The 18236-nt window shown below is 52.4% G+C and overlaps 1 protein-coding gene across 3 annotated transcripts; it reads left to right on the forward strand.

Annotated features, from left to right (window-relative positions):
- Positions 1-332: 332 nt before the first annotated feature.
- On the forward strand, positions 333-11845 carry TNNI1 (troponin I1, slow skeletal type). Of its 3 annotated transcripts, none has more exons than XM_037812209.1 (9): positions 333-381; positions 3796-4518; positions 6060-6172; positions 6425-6466; positions 7132-7263; positions 8056-8145; positions 9347-9523; positions 10432-10541; positions 11509-11845. In XM_037812209.1, exons 5-8 carry the CDS (start codon positions 7138-7140, stop codon positions 10537-10539), a joined length of 501 nt encoding a protein of 166 aa, XP_037668137.1. In that variant the 5' UTR covers positions 333-381; positions 3796-4518; positions 6060-6172; positions 6425-6466; positions 7132-7137; the 3' UTR covers positions 10540-10541; positions 11509-11845. The 3 variants fall into 3 exon arrangements, with proteins under 3 accessions (XP_037668137.1, XP_037668128.1, XP_037668136.1); XM_037812200.1 differs by lacking the exon at positions 6060-6172 and having other exon boundaries at positions 347-381; positions 3796-3825; positions 4515-4518; XM_037812208.1 differs by lacking the exon at positions 333-381 and having other exon boundaries at positions 3804-3825; positions 4515-4518.
- The last annotated feature ends 6391 nt before the right edge of the window (positions 11846-18236 follow it).

Below are 18236 nucleotides of genomic sequence, written 5' to 3' on the forward strand. Positions count from 1 at the left end.
ACTCACTCTCTCCCTTTCTTTGGCCTTTGTGTCCCTTAGGGGGTTCCTGGTTTGACTAGTTGGTGGCCTCTGTGTACACAGGATATGTGTGTGCGCTGAGTCTTCAAGCCTGGGTGCCTGTCATGTGCATTGCATCGTGTATCTGCATTACGAGGGGTGTGTGTGTATGTGTGTGTGTGTGTGTGTGTGTGTGTGAGAGTGTGTGTCTGTGTGGTAGGGGGTGGGGAGGAGGGGCAGCGGGAGGGACAGCGGCTCTGTTCTATTTTTACTGGCCAGTTGCTGCTGGCCATAGTTTTCATAGCCTCCCCTCTGTGCTGCCCCTCAGAGTCCACGGGCCACGGTGAGACACAGGCCAGCCAAGCTCCACCACAACTGAACAAGGTGAGTGTCTGCAGCCCAGGCCTTTGGACCTAGCTCAACCCCAGACAGAGGATTTGGAGCTTGTGTTTAAGGAAAAAGTGAGATCTTGGAGGGGGAAGAAGACATTTCTTGCCCGTACACTTGAGTTTGTTGGTGGAATGTTCCTAAAGTACCCCCAAAGCTTTTTGTCCTGCACCTCTCCTTCTGCAAAACTCTTTCAGGTGCAACTTCCTCCCACCCCAGGTGGATGGAAAAGCTGGGATTGAGTTAATAGAAGTAAGGCTGAGAGCCAGTTGCTGAATTTTCCACAAGGCCCCACAAGGAGCCCCGAGGCAGAATGCAGTCGATTGCTTCCACACCGGGCTACCCGCAGGTGCAGGGGGAAGAGGGAACCTAGTGGAAGGGGGTGGCATTGGAGTCAGAGAGCAGGGGCAGAGGGGCTGCACTTGCAAGTTTAGGAAAAGCCTGGTGATCAATAAAAGTGAGCAACGGCCTCACTGAAAGGAAGGTAAGTGCTCTGGGTGTGCAGGGCTCTGGGGGAGCTCAGAAGATAGGACCAGAGACCCCACTGACCGAGGAGACCACTTTGCTTCTTTGTTCTTTGTCGTTGCGGGATGCTATGAACTCCCCTTGCCCATCCATCTATATTTTCCAGTAGGAAAAAAGCAGTTGAGGGCAGACTGCCAACCCTGCATGGCAAGGGGCCAACCCCTCTTTGCCACTCCTGGCTCTGAGGTAGGCGGGAGTTGCAGGGGGCGCCTACTGGGGGAGGGCAGATGGGTCCAGCTGCTGGAGTTGGGGCACGAGAGTTTGTGAACACAAGTGAGGGCAACCTCTGCAGTGGGATCCATGCTGGGGTGATGGCGGCACTGGGGGTCTCTAGCTGGGTTGGGGGCTGAAGGTAGCTCCTGCCCCCAGGTTTGGAGTCACAGCCCCCCGCTTTCCCATTAGGCTTTCCCATTCAGAGCTCGAGATGGGGGTGTGGTGGGTGGCAGACAGCCCACGGCCACAGACTTGGGAATACAACCCTTGTTCATACTCAGAGAGGACAGGGATGCCCTTGAATTGGGGACCAAGGTCAAGGGGTCGCAGGGGAAGGGCATGAACCTCACTAGGAAATTTGTGTCCCTCATTATTAGGTTTGCAAAGAGATCAGTTCCTTCCTTTCTTCTCTGTCTCTCTCTCTGTCTCTCTCACACACACATAATCACTTTTACACTTTACACTCACACACAGCTTCAATCCCACAGTCTACTTTGTATTTCTGTTCTACCCTATGAGGCTTCACGAAGCAGAGAGCTTGGCTTTGAGTCAACCACTGGAGATTCTTTGCTCCCTCCCTTCAGTTGTGGATTTTCTGCTTATCTCCTTACTTGATGCTTGTGGAGGAGACAGAACCCTGGCCCTCCATGCCCCACATTTGCTGCTATCTACATCCTGCCTTCTTATCAGGCCTCCTCTTGTCTTCCACAGAACCTGTCAAGGGGTCCTGTCTGGCAGGAGTTAGAGCACAGGCTGGGGCCTCTTGCCTGACGTGGGACCCCCTGGCCTGGCATTTGTCAGTGGGACAGGCTGGGTGGCAGGAGGCCTGGCCTGGTCCCAGCAGGCAGGGCTCCACATTGCTGACAGTGGGCTTTCTGGGGAGGAGGGAACATGGCCAAGTGCCCACCAAGGCGAGGCACATCCCCGGGAAACAGACCCGATGCCTTCCAGAGACGGGGATGGTAGGAGAGTGATGACAATGGATGGGGAAACTGGGGGTGAGTTCTTATGAGCTAGTGTTTTCTTCTTTGGATTTCCTCAGTGTCCTCAGAGGATTGGAGCCCTCAGAATAAGCAGCTGGCTATAAAATCTAATTTCAGCCAAGCATCTTGGGAATGTAGGGGTTGTCTCCACACCTCTCCCTCTGCCCAGGGTGACAGCTGAGGCTCTGGGGTCTCACCCGCCTCCTCCCCCATCTCAGGCCTCACTCTCCCCTGGGGGCAGAGGCAGAGAGGGAGGCCCAGAAGGTTTTCAGGCTGGGGGGTAGTTTCAGGAGAGGCGGCACAGCCCTGCTCTTTGGGGTTGGGGAGGATGCTTCACGGACACAAAGGGAAAGGAGAGAATTAAAGCCAGGAAGGGGGTGGCTCTGGAACGAAAGTATTGGTAGCCACTTGGCAAGGATCCTTTACATTTTGCCCTCCCTTGCTCCAAACTGGGCTCTTGGACCAAGTCCAAACTCCTGGCCCTGAGCTCTGTGCCACCCCACCCCACGGTCTCTCCCCTTCCTCACTTCACGACCCAGCTCGGGATTCCTGTCCTCCTCTGCACACCTGCTCCCCACGCCAAATGTCCCCTTCTTCCCTGAGCTTTTGCACAATGCCCCCTGCCACTGGAGTGCTCTTTATCCAGGCCCAGACAAGATGGTGACTCAGGTCTGGCTTTGGAATATCACCCCCTTCTGCAGCATCAAGGACTGCCTCGTTGGCCTGGGCTCCCAGCTGCTGGAGCTAGAAGAGGCCCCAGAGATCATCTGCTCAGGGGGCTTCAAACTGGGCCCCATGGCCAGGGGTCCTCACAGCAGACCACAGGATGTCCCTCTTCAATCAGTGCTGTCCTATGCTTATTGATTGGATTTATTTTCCTTCCAAGTAAAATTTGATTTGAACAAAGAGTTCAAGAGCTAAATAATAAGAGAACTACTCATCTAACCCCTAATTTTGCAGAGGAGAAAACTGGCCCAGAGAGAGTAAGGACAATGACTCCAGTAGAGCACAGGGTTTGCTCTGCCTCTTGGCTTAACCTCCATTCAGGTCTTCCCATTGCCCCACCCCAGGGAGTACCAGTCACACTGTCATTTATGTGAATACACACCCCTGGGCACAACCGCATAGAATGAAATGTGAATGGCGCCCCCTGGAGTTGATATAAGGCAGCTCCCTCTATCTGATGATCTACTCTCCTTGATTCACCTTCCAGACCCTTCCCCTCTCTGAACTTCAATGACCCCTCATTATCCACAGGATAAAATCTACACTCAGCTTGTCATTCAAGACTCTCGTCAATGAGCTTCATTCTCACTTTCCAGCCATATTTTCTCTGGACTCCACCCTGTTTCTGGAAAGGGCCGGATAGTAAACAGTTAGGCTTTATCATACAGCCAGATTTGGCCAGGGGCTGTAGTTTGCTGACCCCGTTCTCCACACCTGCCCAGGGGAAACACTTTTGTTTCTTACAGTGCTTCTTTGCCTTTATTAGATTGCTCTCTGTTCTGGGTGAACGAGTGAATGAATAAATGAAAGAATAAACAGACAAATATTTATCCTATCTTGAGCCACTAGAATCTGCTATGTCTGATTTCTTCTTCCCTGCCGCTTCTCTCCCAAGGCCTACCTGGGTGGGTGGAGGGCAGGAGTTACGAGCTTTCCACACTAATGCTTCCTCTGTGTCCTCCAGGAGCTGCCCCGCCGCCACCATGCCGGAAGTGTAAGTAATCCCACCCCCCACCTTGTGCTTCAGGAAGGCCTGTGCCTTTGCTGACCTCAGCCCCGTTGCTGAGGCACCATTCTGCTCAACCCCTGAGGCCGTTCCCAGGAACAGGAACCCTTCTGTGTGCTTGATCAGCATGTGACGGTTTCCCCAGAATGTTGCCACATACCCTCCCAGCCTTTGAGCAGAACTCCCACTCCCAGGTTGCCCAGGGAAGGTGGTTTGGGTGTGTGTTTTGGAGTTTGTGTGTCTTGCACTGATCAAATGAAGTGCATGCTGCCAGGCCCTGACTTGACATTGGCCTGGTAGGTGAACTTGGCAAGTTATCCACAAAGCCCAGGGATGGATGATTTCTCATTCCTGGAACCCTCCGTTGAGGCTGAGAAAACTGACTTCCTTGATGTCCCATCATCCCTCCCCTTACTTACAATGACCATTATCTCCCAATGAGAACCTCTAGCAACCCAAAAGGCAATTGTGGTTTTATTCTATCTCTTGGAACCCTTGAATTAGTCCCCTGCCCTTCCTCCCACAGTCCCCTCCCTGATTTCTGTCTGGCACATTGCCTTCATCCACACCCCAAGCTGCTCTTCATGGCTCTGCTGCTGCATATATAATACGCATTGTTCACACTCATTTTATGTTCTGCTCTTTCTCCTTGTCCTTCCTGCAATGGCTGCCTGGAGCGAGGTAAGTGATATTTGGGGTGTCTCTGTCTTGGTTAAGTCTTCAGGTGGGGTGGGCATCTGAGGAGAGCAGTGAGCTTGGATGAAGGCCAGGGGTAGTGGGAAGATCCACTGGCTGAGCAAATTTCCAGGAGAATAGAAACCTCAGTGGAAGATTCTGGAGGTGGGGCTGCTGGTTGGTGCCCCAGTGCATGATGTTACTGAGAAGGTGGTCCTGGGACTGGGACTACCGCTGAGCTGGGTGTGACTCAGCCCCATCTCCTCGCTCTGTATCTTTGCTGAGCACTGAGCTAATCTCTGCTCCCCCTCTCTGAGAGCTACTCCAGGCTGGAGAGGAGGGGGCATCATGTTTCTTGCAGAGGTGACCCTGAGCAAAGTGATATTTGAAGGGTAAGAGGGGTTAGTCATTGGGTTATTCCATCCCTGTCCAATTATTGAACATTAGGGAAGGAGCAAACAGGTGTCCTTAGTCTCCCCTGGGGTTTTGGATAACCCTGACTCTGGTCATTCTGTACAATCCAGATTTATTCAGGCTGCTGAGAACACAGCCTGTGTGCAGCCCAGTTATGGAGGCTGCAGGGATAGAGCTGTGGACTCAGGGATGACTAGTGTGGGGAAGTTAGCAGCACTGATGAAGGGTATATTTGGCAGAGATTCTCCGTAAGAATTGACTAAGCTATTTTTTATTGTCATATGTCACTTATTGTCATATTGCCATTTTGCTGAGGTTCATACTAAAGTGAGTCCACAATGATTGGTTGTCCAGTGAGGTGGCTCATAAGTTCACCAAGTGGTTGGGGAAACAAACTCCAATGGAACATTTGCCATGGGTTCATCACAGTTTATAAACCATGGGAGGAAATGATTATGGTAATAGTCCATTTCTCTCACAGCCACCCTTATCTGAAACATAGCACAAGCCTTGGCTTTAAGGGAGGAAAAGATAAACAAACCACCCTCAACAGTCAGCTTGGAAATCACACATTCCATGTACTAAAGTTCGTTCATTTTCTCCTGTGAGAGCTGCTCACTCAAAGCCTGATCACTTCTACTTAACAGACTAGAATGGCTGGCTAGAGCTATGCTTTCCAGGCACATTAGAAGTAGGTAGGATGCTTACTGGTAGTAATGAAAAGCGATGACCTATGGCTGAGAAGAAACAAGTCCTCAGAAGGCATGGGGGTCTCATTGGTTGGGGGTTAAGCAGCCTACTCACCTCCACCACCCCTGCTGTGGGGATAAGACTTAGAAGAACATATCTAGTTGGAAAGAACATATTTACTATAATTTATAAGAAGAGAATACCAGTGTTTTTACATCTTTGAAAGATTTATATGAATGATTTTAACATTAAGAAGACTTTTGATGTCTAAAAAGATATGCTTCATTTATTTGGAAATTCATAGCTTATTTCTCTAGCATGACAGATCATCAAGGCATTCCTATATTACCATCCAGAATGCTGGCAACATGCATCTCTTTTGTGCTTTTCAAAGGACTGGCACATCCTTAATCTCATTTTGTCCGTCATAACTTGGGAACTAGGTAAAGCGGATACCAGCATCCCTATTTACAGATGAGGAAGGAGCACCCATGGAAGCCAGGTGTCCTGCACAGCATCTTACAGGATTACACCAGCAGCAGAACCAGAATGGAAAGTGAGGGCTTCAGTCTCTAGGCTGAGATAGCTGACTATGGTGTTCTTTCTGAAGCTGTGTGGGGATGGGTGGGGGTGGTGGGGGTGGGGGTGGGGTTGAATCACGAAGATGAGCTTTTAAGGGACACCAAGGCAAGCACAGAACTCTGGGTAGTGATGGGAAACCTGGGCTGGCATTTATCCTAGTCTAGACCAGAATTCAAGTTCTGCAGGCTCAGCCTCACCACCTGCCTCTCCCCTTTCTTGTCCTCAGAGAAAACCCAAGATCACTGCCTCCCGCAAGCTCTTGCTGAAGGTGAGGCTGGGTGCTGGCTTCAGGGGAGGTCCAATGGGAAGCAGAGGGTGTGCAGTGAAGCTTCTGAGGGGGCATGGAGGGGCACTGGGGGGTGAAGAGGAAGGAGACTAGAGCAAGGAGGCTGAGGGAGCTGGGCTGTGGCCTGAAGCCAGCACCCAAGCACAGGTGGTCAGTGGAGGAAAACTCAAGCTATGGAGTACCGGCACCTGCCCGGGGTCCTGAGAGGAGCTGACCAGCTCCGGGGTGGGAATCCACAGGTGGTGGCAGAGAGACTTGCTTTATTTTGGTAAGAGTTTCTCCCTTTGGGTCCCTGTGGGTCCAAACAGATAAAAACTGGGTAAGAGGAGGACTGTGAGGGGGAAAAAAAGCCTCAGGGTCTGAGAAACACCATGTGTGGTCATGCAGTGTTTATTCACACACAGCCTGCCTGTGGCCCCCGCATGCACCTCCACATTGAATGAACGCCTCATTTGCACACTCCCAGGGATGATTGGTCTGGGCCCCAACATGTGTGCATGAGATTTGGAACGCCCCATCTCCACTTGCCCCAGCCAGCTGAGGCCAGAGCCGGCCCAGCCTGAGGACCACCTTACCCTCATCCCCAGGTGGGGTGTGGGAACCCCGAGAGCCCTGGCTCCTGGGTCACTGCCCTCCGCTCTGTGCAGAGCCTGATGCTGGCCAAGGCCAAGGAGTGCTGGGAGCAGGAGAACGAGGAGCGGGAGGCTGAGAAGGTTCGCTACCTGGCCGAGCGCATCCCGACGCTGCAGACCCGTGGCCTGTCGCTCAGCGCCCTGCAGGTGAGCCTTGCAGACCAGGCTGGGGGAATGTGGGGGATGAGGGAGCTCATATGGGTGAACACTGGGACCAGGTGGTAGGAGCCCCGAACTAACACTGGCTCACAGCTTTATAATGTACAATGATCTCATTTAATGATCTCATTCAACCTCACAACAAACAGCCTGTGAGGGGGTGAGCTCAGTCCCATTGCACAGGTGAGTGAGACTGAGAGAGGCCAAGTGACCCACTTGGGGTGGGGCTGAGCCAGGTATCTGGTTTCCTCTCAGATCAGTGGGATAATGAAGAGAGGAGGTGGGTAGGACTTGGGAAGGCCCATTTCTCCCAAAACTTGCCCCTGGCCCTCCCACTGGTCTTCAATGGTTTTGAAAACTTTGGTAACTGTTTAAATGCCAGTGGCTGCAGAAAAAAGACACTGGGTGGAAATATACAGAATGTCATCAATGGTTAGCTCCAGGTGGCGGCATTCCTAGTTATTTTCAGTTCATTTTTGATAAATGCAGAGTTTTCAAAATTTCTATAATTGTTATATTACTTTTACCAAAGGAAAACTATTTTAAAAGAAAACCAAGTGCATACAGAAAGGAAAACACAGGGCTTATACTTTGAGCTATCACCAGTTGAGCACCCCAGAGTGAAGCAATTTGTCAGCTCCTTTCTGGAGCATGGCTCTTGGAAAGCGGCTGGGAGAGGGCCGAGGGGACTGGGCTAGGAGGCAGAGAACGGAGGCTGAAGACGGAGTGACTTCCTTGCCCTCTTCTTTGCTCCCCTCGGTTCAACCCTCTCTTCCCCAGGACCTGTGCCGGGAGCTGCACGCCAAGGTGGAGGTGGTGGATGAGGAGAGGTATGACATCGAGGCCAAATGCCTCCACAACACCAGGGAGGTGAGCCCAGAGGAGGGGATGGAGCAGGGCCAGGGCAGGGCTGGCTGGGTAGGAGGGAGGGCCGGCGGCGACGACGTCTGGGTGAGGTGGGGGAGGGCACTGACACATTGGCCCTGGGTTGGTTCCCTCTCCTTCTGCAGGGTCTGGGAGGTGGCCCCATTCCAGGGAGCTTTGGTCTCCCTCCGCCCAGGCCACAGGGCTGGAGATGGGCAGATGAGAAGCACACACTCCCTCCCTCCTTAGCAGGTGGGCTGTCCAGTCCAACAGAAGCTGCCCTGTTACTCACCCACACCAACAGCCATGTGCCTGCTAATAACAGCTTCCCTTTGTACACTGCTTTCAAGTGCATTATGTATGTTGATCCTCCTTATGTGCTTGTGAAGTGGGTGCTATTATCTGCAGCTTATGATGAAGATACTGAGGTTCAGAGAGGCTAAAAATCTCAGGCTGGTCACACAGTGGGTTGCTGGGTTGGGCTCTGGCCTCTGACTGCACTCCAGTGCCCAGTGCTTCCTTGGCTCGGAAGCACTTGCACTGCCCAGGCCCCTGCTCCAGTGGGGTGGGGTGGAGTGAGGAGGGGTAGGGTCCCTGCTGCAGGAGTGAGTGCTTCTGGGCATTTGGTTCAAGCCACGAGGAGGGAGTAGTGAGGGACCAGAAGCTACTTGCCTCATTCCTATTTCTCCCCATCAGGAACGATGATCTGTGGGGTCACTAATCTTCCCAGAATTCCCTCCAGAGATCACATTCGGGAAACTCCCTTAGGGATTTGGGACCTGGAGATTTATCCACCCAGCTGACCAAGGTTGTGCCCATAGGGAGCATACTCAGGAGAGACTGGTTAGTTAAAAGCAGGAATGGGCTGTGGGAACAGGAGGAAGCAGTCCCACACCCCACACAGGGCTTCCAAACCACACCTGTACTCAGCTGGCTGGGACTGACCCTTTTACTCACTGCTACAGTGATAGGGATGGCCAATGGGCTTTATCTCCATTGACTCATTCATTCATCAACAGACATGTGGTGGCTATTTGCAAAGTGATGGTGGGTCTGCACCCTGGAGGGTCTGGCCTAGCAGCCAGAGGATTTGGAGTATAGTTCTTGGGGGCTCTCTCTGCCTGGAACTCTAGAAGTCTGAGGTACCCAGAAGGACAGCTGGTGGCAGCTACCCTTCCAGTGAGCGCTTGCCCCTTCCTGTCTGCAGATAAAGGACCTGAAGCTGAAGGTCATGGACCTCAGAGGGAAGTTCAAGCGCCCGCCCTTGCGCCGGGTCCGTGTCTCCGCTGACGCCATGCTCCGGGCCCTGCTGGGCTCCAAGCACAAGGTGTCCATGGATCTGAGGGCCAACCTCAAGTCCGTCAAGAAGGAAGACACGGAGAAGGTGAGGGCCCCGCTTCTCAGGACTTCTCACCCTCTGCCCCACCAGCCTTCGCCTGTCACCCCCATCACACAGGCAGGCCCAGGGGCTCCCGTTGGAGGAGACTGTTAGTTAAGAACATTCTAGAATCCCCTGGAGACCAGTGATAAAATCTTATCACTCTGTCCCAGGAGAAAGAAGACTTGCTCCCTTCCCTCAAGGAACTCAGTCTGAGGAAGAAACTGAGACACAAAGAAAGCAAACCAGTGAACTTAGTGAAAACGCTGTACGTAGGGTTGTAGATATTTAGGGCAACTGGGAGACAACTGCCCTCTGTCACTTCAGGAGAAAGAAGACAGCATGTCATCCTGGTTATAGTTACATATAAAGCACAGAAATTAGTGAACTGAGTTCAAATCACTCAAAGCTGGTTGAACTCATAGTCTCTGTGCCCAGAACTGACTGACAGGCCCTGCAGGGAACAGGGACGAAAGGCATGGTCTCTGGCCCAAGAAACCTCATAAAGAGAAGAGATGGGCCAGAGAGAACGCTGATGAAATGGGAAATGAGTCAAAGAGGTAGGGGAAGGCTTCTTGGCCTTAAGCCGCAGAGTGGCAGACCAGGAAGGCGGCCTGAGGCCTGGAGACGAGGTTGAGCTGTGGGGCTTGAGGGTGGGAATCTGCCCTGTAACCCTGCCGTAGCCACCCATAACTCCCAAAGCACACAGCTTGTTTCTTTCTCCTGAGCCTCAGCTGAGTCCAAGGACCTCACCAGCAGGTTATGGGTGTTGGGATGCATCCAAGCTCCCCCTCCCGCCCCCCACCCTGTTTTTCTGAAGAGGCTGGCTTTCTATCACTGAGTTTCTCTTCCACTTGGAAGGCCTTGGCTGCCCCGTGGCCTATAAGTCTCTCAAGTGTGTGCTGTGCCTGTAGGAGCGGCCTGTGGAGGTGGGTGACTGGAGGAAGAACGTGGAGGCCATGTCTGGAATGGAAGGCCGGAAGAAGATGTTTGATGCCGCCAAGTCTCCCACCACACAGTAGAGGTACCTAGAGGCCAGCTCCCTGATCCTCTGGGGTGGATCAGAGTCTCAAAGAATAACTGGGGCCTCTGGGATAAGGGCCAGTGGGTTGTGCTCAGTGGGGACCAGGGAATAGAGCAATGGATGAGAGTCAGCCCTGGGGGTTCAGTCCCAGCTTTGCAACCGTGTGACTGGAGGCCCATCAATTCCTTTTTTATTCTCCTCATCTATAAAATTGGGGGTGTTCACGTGTGGTCTTGGGACTAGTAGCATTAGTGTCACCTGAGATGCAAAATACCAGGCCCCACCCTGGACACACAGAATAAGAAACCCTGGGGTGGGGCCAGCCCTCTGGATGATTCTGATGCAGACAAGAGTTTGAGAACCACTGAATTAGATGACCCCTGAGGCTCCCTCAGCTCTGACTTTCTCTTTTCTGTCCCTACTGCCCAGATCCTTTATTTTGGGCCTGCAAAGGACCCAGAACTCAGTCCCTGCTCCCAGGGAGGATCAATTCAGAGAAGACAAGACCTTCCATCCCCCATAGAAACAGTTGAAGAAACTGGACAAAGCAGCAAATTTAGGCTCTGTAAAACCGTCTATGGGAGTGCCGAGGGAAGGTGGAGTAGGACAGGGGTCTGCCTGTCAGAGAAGGCATTCTGGAGAAGGGGATAAGCATTCATTAGTAGATAAAGGGAAAGGGTGTGGCAGAATGGCTGACAGTGCAACCAGGCGTAGAGGTGGGAATTAATCAGTCATAGGGGACAATGGCAAAGCCAGGCAGGAGCCAAGACCTGGGGTTCAGAAAGGCAGGGAGCTTGGGGACCGAGAAGCTGAGGCTGCATGGAGCCCCTGTGCACATTCATCCAGCCTGGGGTGTGCTAGGTCTGGGAAGCCCTGGGGAACTGCACGTGCTGCAGGTAAATCAGGGAACCGTGAACTGCACACAAGTCACCAGGAACTGATGGCTTCTGCCTCTTTGTCCCTACAGGCAGGCTGGCTGTGCTGCGTGCTGGGCTCCAGCTTCATGCTTCTTCCTCCACTCCACTCGCCCACATCTCTGCCTCCTTTCCTGAGCATCCCCTCACCCCCTTCCCCACCTTTCCCAGCAGACTGCCATGCCCTCCTCCGGAACTGGAATTAAAAAGACACACAATCCAGAAGAGAAGCGAGTGTCTGAAGACTGCCCCCCTGCAGGGTGGGCTTCCCAGTTCCCTGAGGCACCTGGAGCTTCCTTCCTGGCTGAAGAGGAGGCTGCCTTCCCTCCTGGCCCAGACACATCCCTTCACCACTGCCCTGTAGTATCGTGTCCACAGGCATCAAAGCCTCTCCATTAAAAACCCAGTTTCCTGGTCATTTCTATAGCTCTGACTGTGCTCGCCTGGAGAAAGGGAAGAGAGGGGGTCTGTGAAGAGAGTCTGTGCTGGGTGCCGGGGCTAAGGAGTCGGCAGCTGCTGGCTAAGGTCCCCTGGGGCCCCTTCTACCCAGTCCCAGTGACATTACACAGCACACCTTCCCCACCCCAGGTGCTCAGCTCACCAAAGCCCCGACCCAAGACCCAGTCCCACCAAGAATCCAGTCATCCAGAGGGGCCTCCCCACTCAGAGACCCTTGCCCTGCCTGATTTCACACTCCCCTTCCTCCACAAATCTTGCTTGGCTCTCCCTGGTGCCCACTGGATGTCCCTGACTGTCCTGGGCTGAGGGGTCAGGGCGCCTTCAACCCCTCACCTGGTCCTGCGGGCAGAGGGTGGGAGGAGCAAGTGCATGGGCACTGCCTGGAAGGACGCCATGCAGTTCCAAGACTGGCCGCCAGGTGGCTTCTCCCCTCACCTACGTCCTTAGGGCTTTCCCAGACCTCCCGCCAGACCCTCCTTTTCCTTTCACCCTCCTGGGCTGGTCACAGCCCCCAGGCCTGATTCTTTCCCTGAGGTGGGGCAGCCTGATGGTCTGCCCTCTGGGCCAGCTCTTTCCTCCATCCTAATGAATCTGGATCCAAAGCCTGCTGAGGGGTACCAGCTGCTGGAGTGGAATGGGGAGACCAGGGCAGCCTCTACCCCTGTCCCACTCCTATGCACTCCCAGGGGGAGAGTAGCTCCTGTGGAGCAGAGATCAAAGTTCTGGGCCAGAGCAGAGCCTGGATTTTCAGGGCAGTGTCATGGTGGCTCCTAAGCTAAGCCCATAAAGGAAGTGGCTGGTCCCCGAGCTAGAGCCCTTTGGCCCCACACTGGCCCCAGGAGAGGCTGAGCTGTCTGAGCAGCCCCCTTCCACCTGCCCCTGCTGTGTCGCTGTTCTGGCCTCTGCCCCCAGTGTATTATCTGCCATAAATGCCAGGAGCTGGGTGCAAAGTGCAGTGCCAGCTACTCCCAGGGGCACGGTCTGGAACTCAGGGCAGCTCAGCCAGGTAGCCCCTCCCAGGGATCCTGGCAATGGGGACCAGCAACTTGGGATGCATTAGGGGAGGCAGCCCTCTGCCCAGGGTTCTTTCTGTGAGCAGGTCAGTGGGCAGAGAGGCAGATGTGTACAAAGAACACAGCCCCCACCACACATGCAAACCCTTAGGCAGACACACCCAGACTCTCCCTCTGTACTTGCACACACACACACGAAGCTGGAGAACTTGATGGGGCTGGTCCATGCCGCAGAGGATAACGTTGGGCTTTGTGCCCAGGCAGCCACCCAAACCCACCCTTCCCTGCCTTCCAGGGCTCTTCCCGGCTGGCCTGGGTCCAAAGCATGGTCTCCTTGCTCTGCCCCTTCCCAGCCCTTTTATAGAGCTTAGTTCCAAGTTCCAAAGCCAAATCTCAGTTCTGCCCATGGACTATTAACCTGGGCCCCTGGCAGATTGGAGTCTCCGCCCTGCCCTATAAAAGCGGGAGACCAGCCCTAGGCTTGACTCAAAGCAAACACCTGGGTGCAGAGAGCCTGTGGGAGGGAGAGGTGGGGCCAACTCAACAGAGCCATGGCTGTGGCTCTCGGGACTTAGCTGGAAGGCTCCTCCAAAGGTCTCCTGGAGGCCATCCAGTCCCTCCCTCTGCTTCCAGACAGGGCTGGCCGAATCCATCTCCCATGAGGATGGAGCAGGAGCAGAGACAGGCAGAAAAGCTTCCTGAGAGAAGATCGTGAGACTCTTATTGGAGCAGGAGGTTGCTATCACAGAGCACCATTGGGGAGGGGTCTGGGATTTTAGTTGTGGCCATGACCAGGGTTGGGGGTGGGAGGCATGGTCTGGAGAGCCCTGACTCCATGCTGGCCCTTCCCACGTGGAAGGCCAACAGGATCCAGCCCAGACATGAGGGGAGCAGAGCTGGAGCTGGGCCCCACCGAATAACAGCTTGCACTTACAGCACACTTATCCGGTGCCAGGCACTGCTCTGTGCACTTAAAACAATACATTTAACCATCACAACAACCCAATGAGTTAGATGCTATTACTGTTCACATTTCGTAGATGGGAAAACTGAGGCATAAAGAGGTTAAGTGACTTCCCATGGTCACACAGCTAGTAAGTGGCAGAGCCAGGATTTACCCTAGGCAGTTCTTATTCACTATTTCAATAATAATAATAACAGTAATTTACTATGCTAAATGCTTTATCAGAATTATATCATTAAATCCTTACACAAAAAACATAACAAGTAGATACTATAATCTCAAATTTAGAGATGAGGATCGGTTTGGAGAGTTAAGTAACCTAGTCTAAGTCACATGGTTTGATAGCTGCAGATTGGAGAGTCAAACCCAGGCCAGTCTTCTTTTGGGGCTTGCCTTTCTCTGGCATCAGACTTGCCTGAACAGAGTCCAGTGAGCCACTTTTCCAGGAGGACTACAGCTAGGTCAGGGGGTCCTGAGGAGTCCTACCATCCTGAACAAAGGGGGAAACATTGGAATGAAATGCAAATGACAGCCAAATCAGCAAAGGTGAGGTCTTCCTCTAACTGCAGGGCTAAGGCTGGGGTGGAGGGGTGGGGAGCTACTTAGGGGATGTCTGTTGCTGATTGACACATACCAGCTGGGTGAGCACCAGCTCTGCAACTGGAGATAGACCCGCTGCTCCTCCCTCCTTGGTGGGAATGACCAGGTTGGAATGCTACCTGCTGCCACCCCTGCCTGCTCCAGAGCCCTCAGGAGGCCAGCTGCTGCCACCCCACCCCCCATGTGGTGTCTCTACTGCCCCCAAGGAGGAAGTGGGCTGAGCCCAGTTGTCTGGAGCCCAACCAGCAGCAGGGCAGGCAGGGCAGGGCCCAGCGGCTCAGGGCTGCTGGGGGTAAAGTGGCCTGCTAAAGGCGGGAGTGAAGTTAAACATTAGCTACAATGGCCCCCCGCGAAGTGAGTCAGACTCCCCACTGGCTCTAGGCCGGACAGCCAGGGGGGCAGTTTTGTTCCAGGTGGGTGACCAAGCTACCGAAGCCTGGGACAGGTTGTTGGGACCAGTACGATGGCGGCTTCCTCTCCTGATCCCTTCAAATACTCCCCAAACCTTGCCAGCCTGTGGGTCCTTCACTAGGGGTGAGGGGAGAGGAGCACACTCAGAAGCTGGACTGTGGGATACCCGAGGGCAAGGCTGAGCAGTGTGACCCTCAATGTCCCCGTGGCCCTTGGCAGAGTTCTGCAGTCAGAGTGTAGAGGCTCAGAGAGGGAATGCAAAGTGCTCAAGGTCACGGACCTAGTGGGGACTAGGACACAGGTCCCTGGACTCCCAGTCTACTGGGAAAACTGGATGCGGGCAGAGCTTTGGGGGCAGGGGACCTTTGGCCTGCCCAGTACCCACCTGGCTCCAGTGCCAACAACTGACCTCTCTCGCTGGTTGGCAAAGCCTGAGTGAGCCTGCCCATTTGCTCTGGGTTCAGGGGAGAGGCCATGGGGTGGGTGGGGGGCATGAGTGTGGATGTACATCATTGTTCATCTGAAGGTGTCAGCCTGGTGTGTGTGTGTGTGTGTGTGTGTGTGTGGGTGTGTGTAGCATACAGGGTGACAGCTTGCGTGCCAATGAGCGTGAGGGATGTCTGTGTGCCCCCTGCTGCAGGGCTTCCTGTATGCTCTATTCCCACTCTGCTCAGTTTGTGACCTGAGTTTTCAACTGCTCCAATGCATGATGAGGAAACCAGGGCCACTGCTGTAAGATTTTCATAAAGCTCATCGCCTTCAGTGAAAAGGACTGTACTTTGTTCTGAAAGTCAGCACATCTTAATTTTATGTTTTTAGTTTTAAAATACCCTTCACTTATGGTGTGGAAAGAAAGTAGGTGTTATTCATTTTTTTAACATTCTCACTTCACAAAATAAGAAGGTGGCAACCCATTTGAGTATTCATATTTTAAAAAAATACATTTTTAGCTTGTAAAACCCAAAAGCCAGGAAACAGCAACAACAAAAAAAGCCAGGCAACCACTGTCCCAGACTCTTTAGGGCCAGGGCTCCTCACCTCATTCATTCCTCTTCTCTCTGTCCCCCAACAGTGCTGCGGGTCCAGCAGTTGTTCAGCTGAGATACAGGAACGGAGACAGAACTGAAATGTCAGGGTCTGACTTCAAACTCCGTTAGTCTGGGGCTGGGGATCCCCTAGGATTGCCACTCAGGCCTGTTTCCGTGGAGAAGGGGAAGTTGCCCTATGATGTTGGAGAATGGGGGTGTGGTGGGGGATTCCAGATCCTGAATGTCTGTTCTGGGGCTCCCCAGAAGTCTGAGGAAGGGAGGAGAGAGGTGACCCCTTTCTCCAACATTGGCTGAGGAGCCTTAAAAACCCCTGCCCTTGATCAGGGGATTCCCAGTTATGCAAAGCCCTTCCTTCGTGTACCCTCCCTTGAGGAAGTAACCAGCTCATGCTTCAATTTTCTAATGTATGCACAATTTAAAGAATTATGAAATGAACACCCATATGCCAGTCACTCATTTTTAATAACTGGGATATTGCAAGTACTTTTAAAGTTCATACGCCCATTCCCAACTGTAACCTCTTTCTTGCCCTAGAGGTAAATGTGATCTTCAATTTTGTGTTTATTATTCTCTCGGTTTTCTTTATAACTTTACCTGTTCACAAATCCCTAAACAATATTGTTTGGTTTTTAATCTTTTTGTAAAACTTACACAAATGTATGCTTTTTGCTTTCCCCCCTTTGACATCTAGAGTGTAAAATGCATCCCCATTGCTGCATATAACTCTAGTTCACCCATTTTCATGGTTGTGTAGTCTTTCATCGTATGAAAGCACCATCATTTATTCATTTATTTTCCTGCTGAGGGATATTTGGATGGTTTCCAGGTTTTCCTGTTACAAATAGTGCTGCTTTAAATATCCATGAGCCTCTTTCCTGATACTCATGTTCAAGAGTTTCTCCACCCAGGAGTGCAATTGCTGGGTTGCTAAGAATGGCATCTTCACTTTTGCTGGGTTGTACCGATTTACACTCCTATCAACAACTGTGAGAGTTGCTCAGTGCTCCACATCCTAGTTTGCCAGATCCTAGAAACCAAAGGTCCCTGGTGCTCAGGACCACCAAGATCCCACCTCCCAATGTTGCAATTGGCAGTGTCTTCCAGGCTGTTTGGGTTTTCCTGTTCATCTTCCCAAGTCAAGCTAGTGCAATTTTCTAAACCTTTATTGAGCACCTACTATGTCAGGCATAGTGTCAGGGGGATGCTGGGGTGAATAATATATTCTTTCTGCCCTCAAGACACCCACAAAATACTCTGGGAGTCAAGTCGTGAAAACCCCCTCCCCCAAACCCCATGAAACACTCCCTTCTACCTGTACTGAAGTTCATCCTTGGATGCTATGCAAAATGTGATGCAAAACTGTCTCCTGAGCTCCTACACCCCAACATCCAACCATCCATTGGATTGATCCAACCAGCTGTCTTCAGGGATCTTACATTCTAGTGGGTGGAGGCCAGGGATGCTGCTAACCATAGTACAGCACACAGGGCAGCTTCCACAGCAAGAATTCTCAGGCACAAAATGCCAATAGTGCCAAGGTTGGAAAACCCTGGATAAAGTCACCCTCTTCCTAAATCTTCCTCTTTGGCATCTCTCTGTCTCTCATTAAGATGCCCAGTCCCTCAAGCTAGGGAGATGGGAGTCTCCTAGACTTCTCCTTCACAAGCGATGTTCAATCAACTCCAAAGCTCCCATCGACACCGCCTCTTCCCCTTCCTCCTGGCTGCTCTTGCTCAAGCACCCTTCCTTTCTTCTGTGGACTGTACAAAATACCCCTCTAAGTGGTCCCCCACTTCCAGTCTGACTCTTCCCACACTGCCTCCGGAGCTGTCTTTCTAAATCTCCTGGGCTTTCCCACTCAAAGGACACTAACCCTTCTAATTTTCTTCAACTTCCACATTCTACAGGAAAAAGGCAAGCTTCTTAGCACAACATAGAAGAATCTTACTATCTATCTGTAATGCTTCCCTTCAGTCTCAGAAGGCACTCGATGCCACAGTCATACCAGCCTTCTCTCTGTTCCACAAACACCTTTCACTTCTATGCCTCTATGTCTTTGTTTATGCCAGGCCCTGTAGCCAGATGCCCTTACTGCCTTCTCCGACAATTGAATTCCACTTACCTTTGAATTCCACTTACCTTTCTAGGCCCAGATGTTCCTTCCTCTGTGAAGAGGTTCCTAATCCTTCCATTAGAGTTAATCCCTCCAGATGACAATCCAATTCTCATCACAGTCTGCCTACCTATGAGGCTTGGGGCGTATGTAGGTTTGTGTATATAGGTGC

The sequence above is a fragment of the Choloepus didactylus genome, chromosome 2 (assembly GCF_015220235.1).
Source record: "Choloepus didactylus isolate mChoDid1 chromosome 2, mChoDid1.pri, whole genome shotgun sequence".
NCBI lineage: Eukaryota > Metazoa > Chordata > Mammalia > Pilosa > Megalonychidae > Choloepus > Choloepus didactylus.

Coding starts and splice junctions, on each gene's coding strand:
- TNNI1 (XM_037812200.1), top strand. Junction 7,264..8,055: donor TGTCGCTCAGCGCCCTGCAG/GTGAGCCTTGCA, acceptor TCTCTTCCCCAG/GACCTGTGCCGGGAGCTGCA. Junction 9,524..10,431: donor AGAAGGAAGACACGGAGAAG/GTGAGGGCCCCG, acceptor CTGTGCCTGTAG/GAGCGGCCTGTGGAGGTGGG.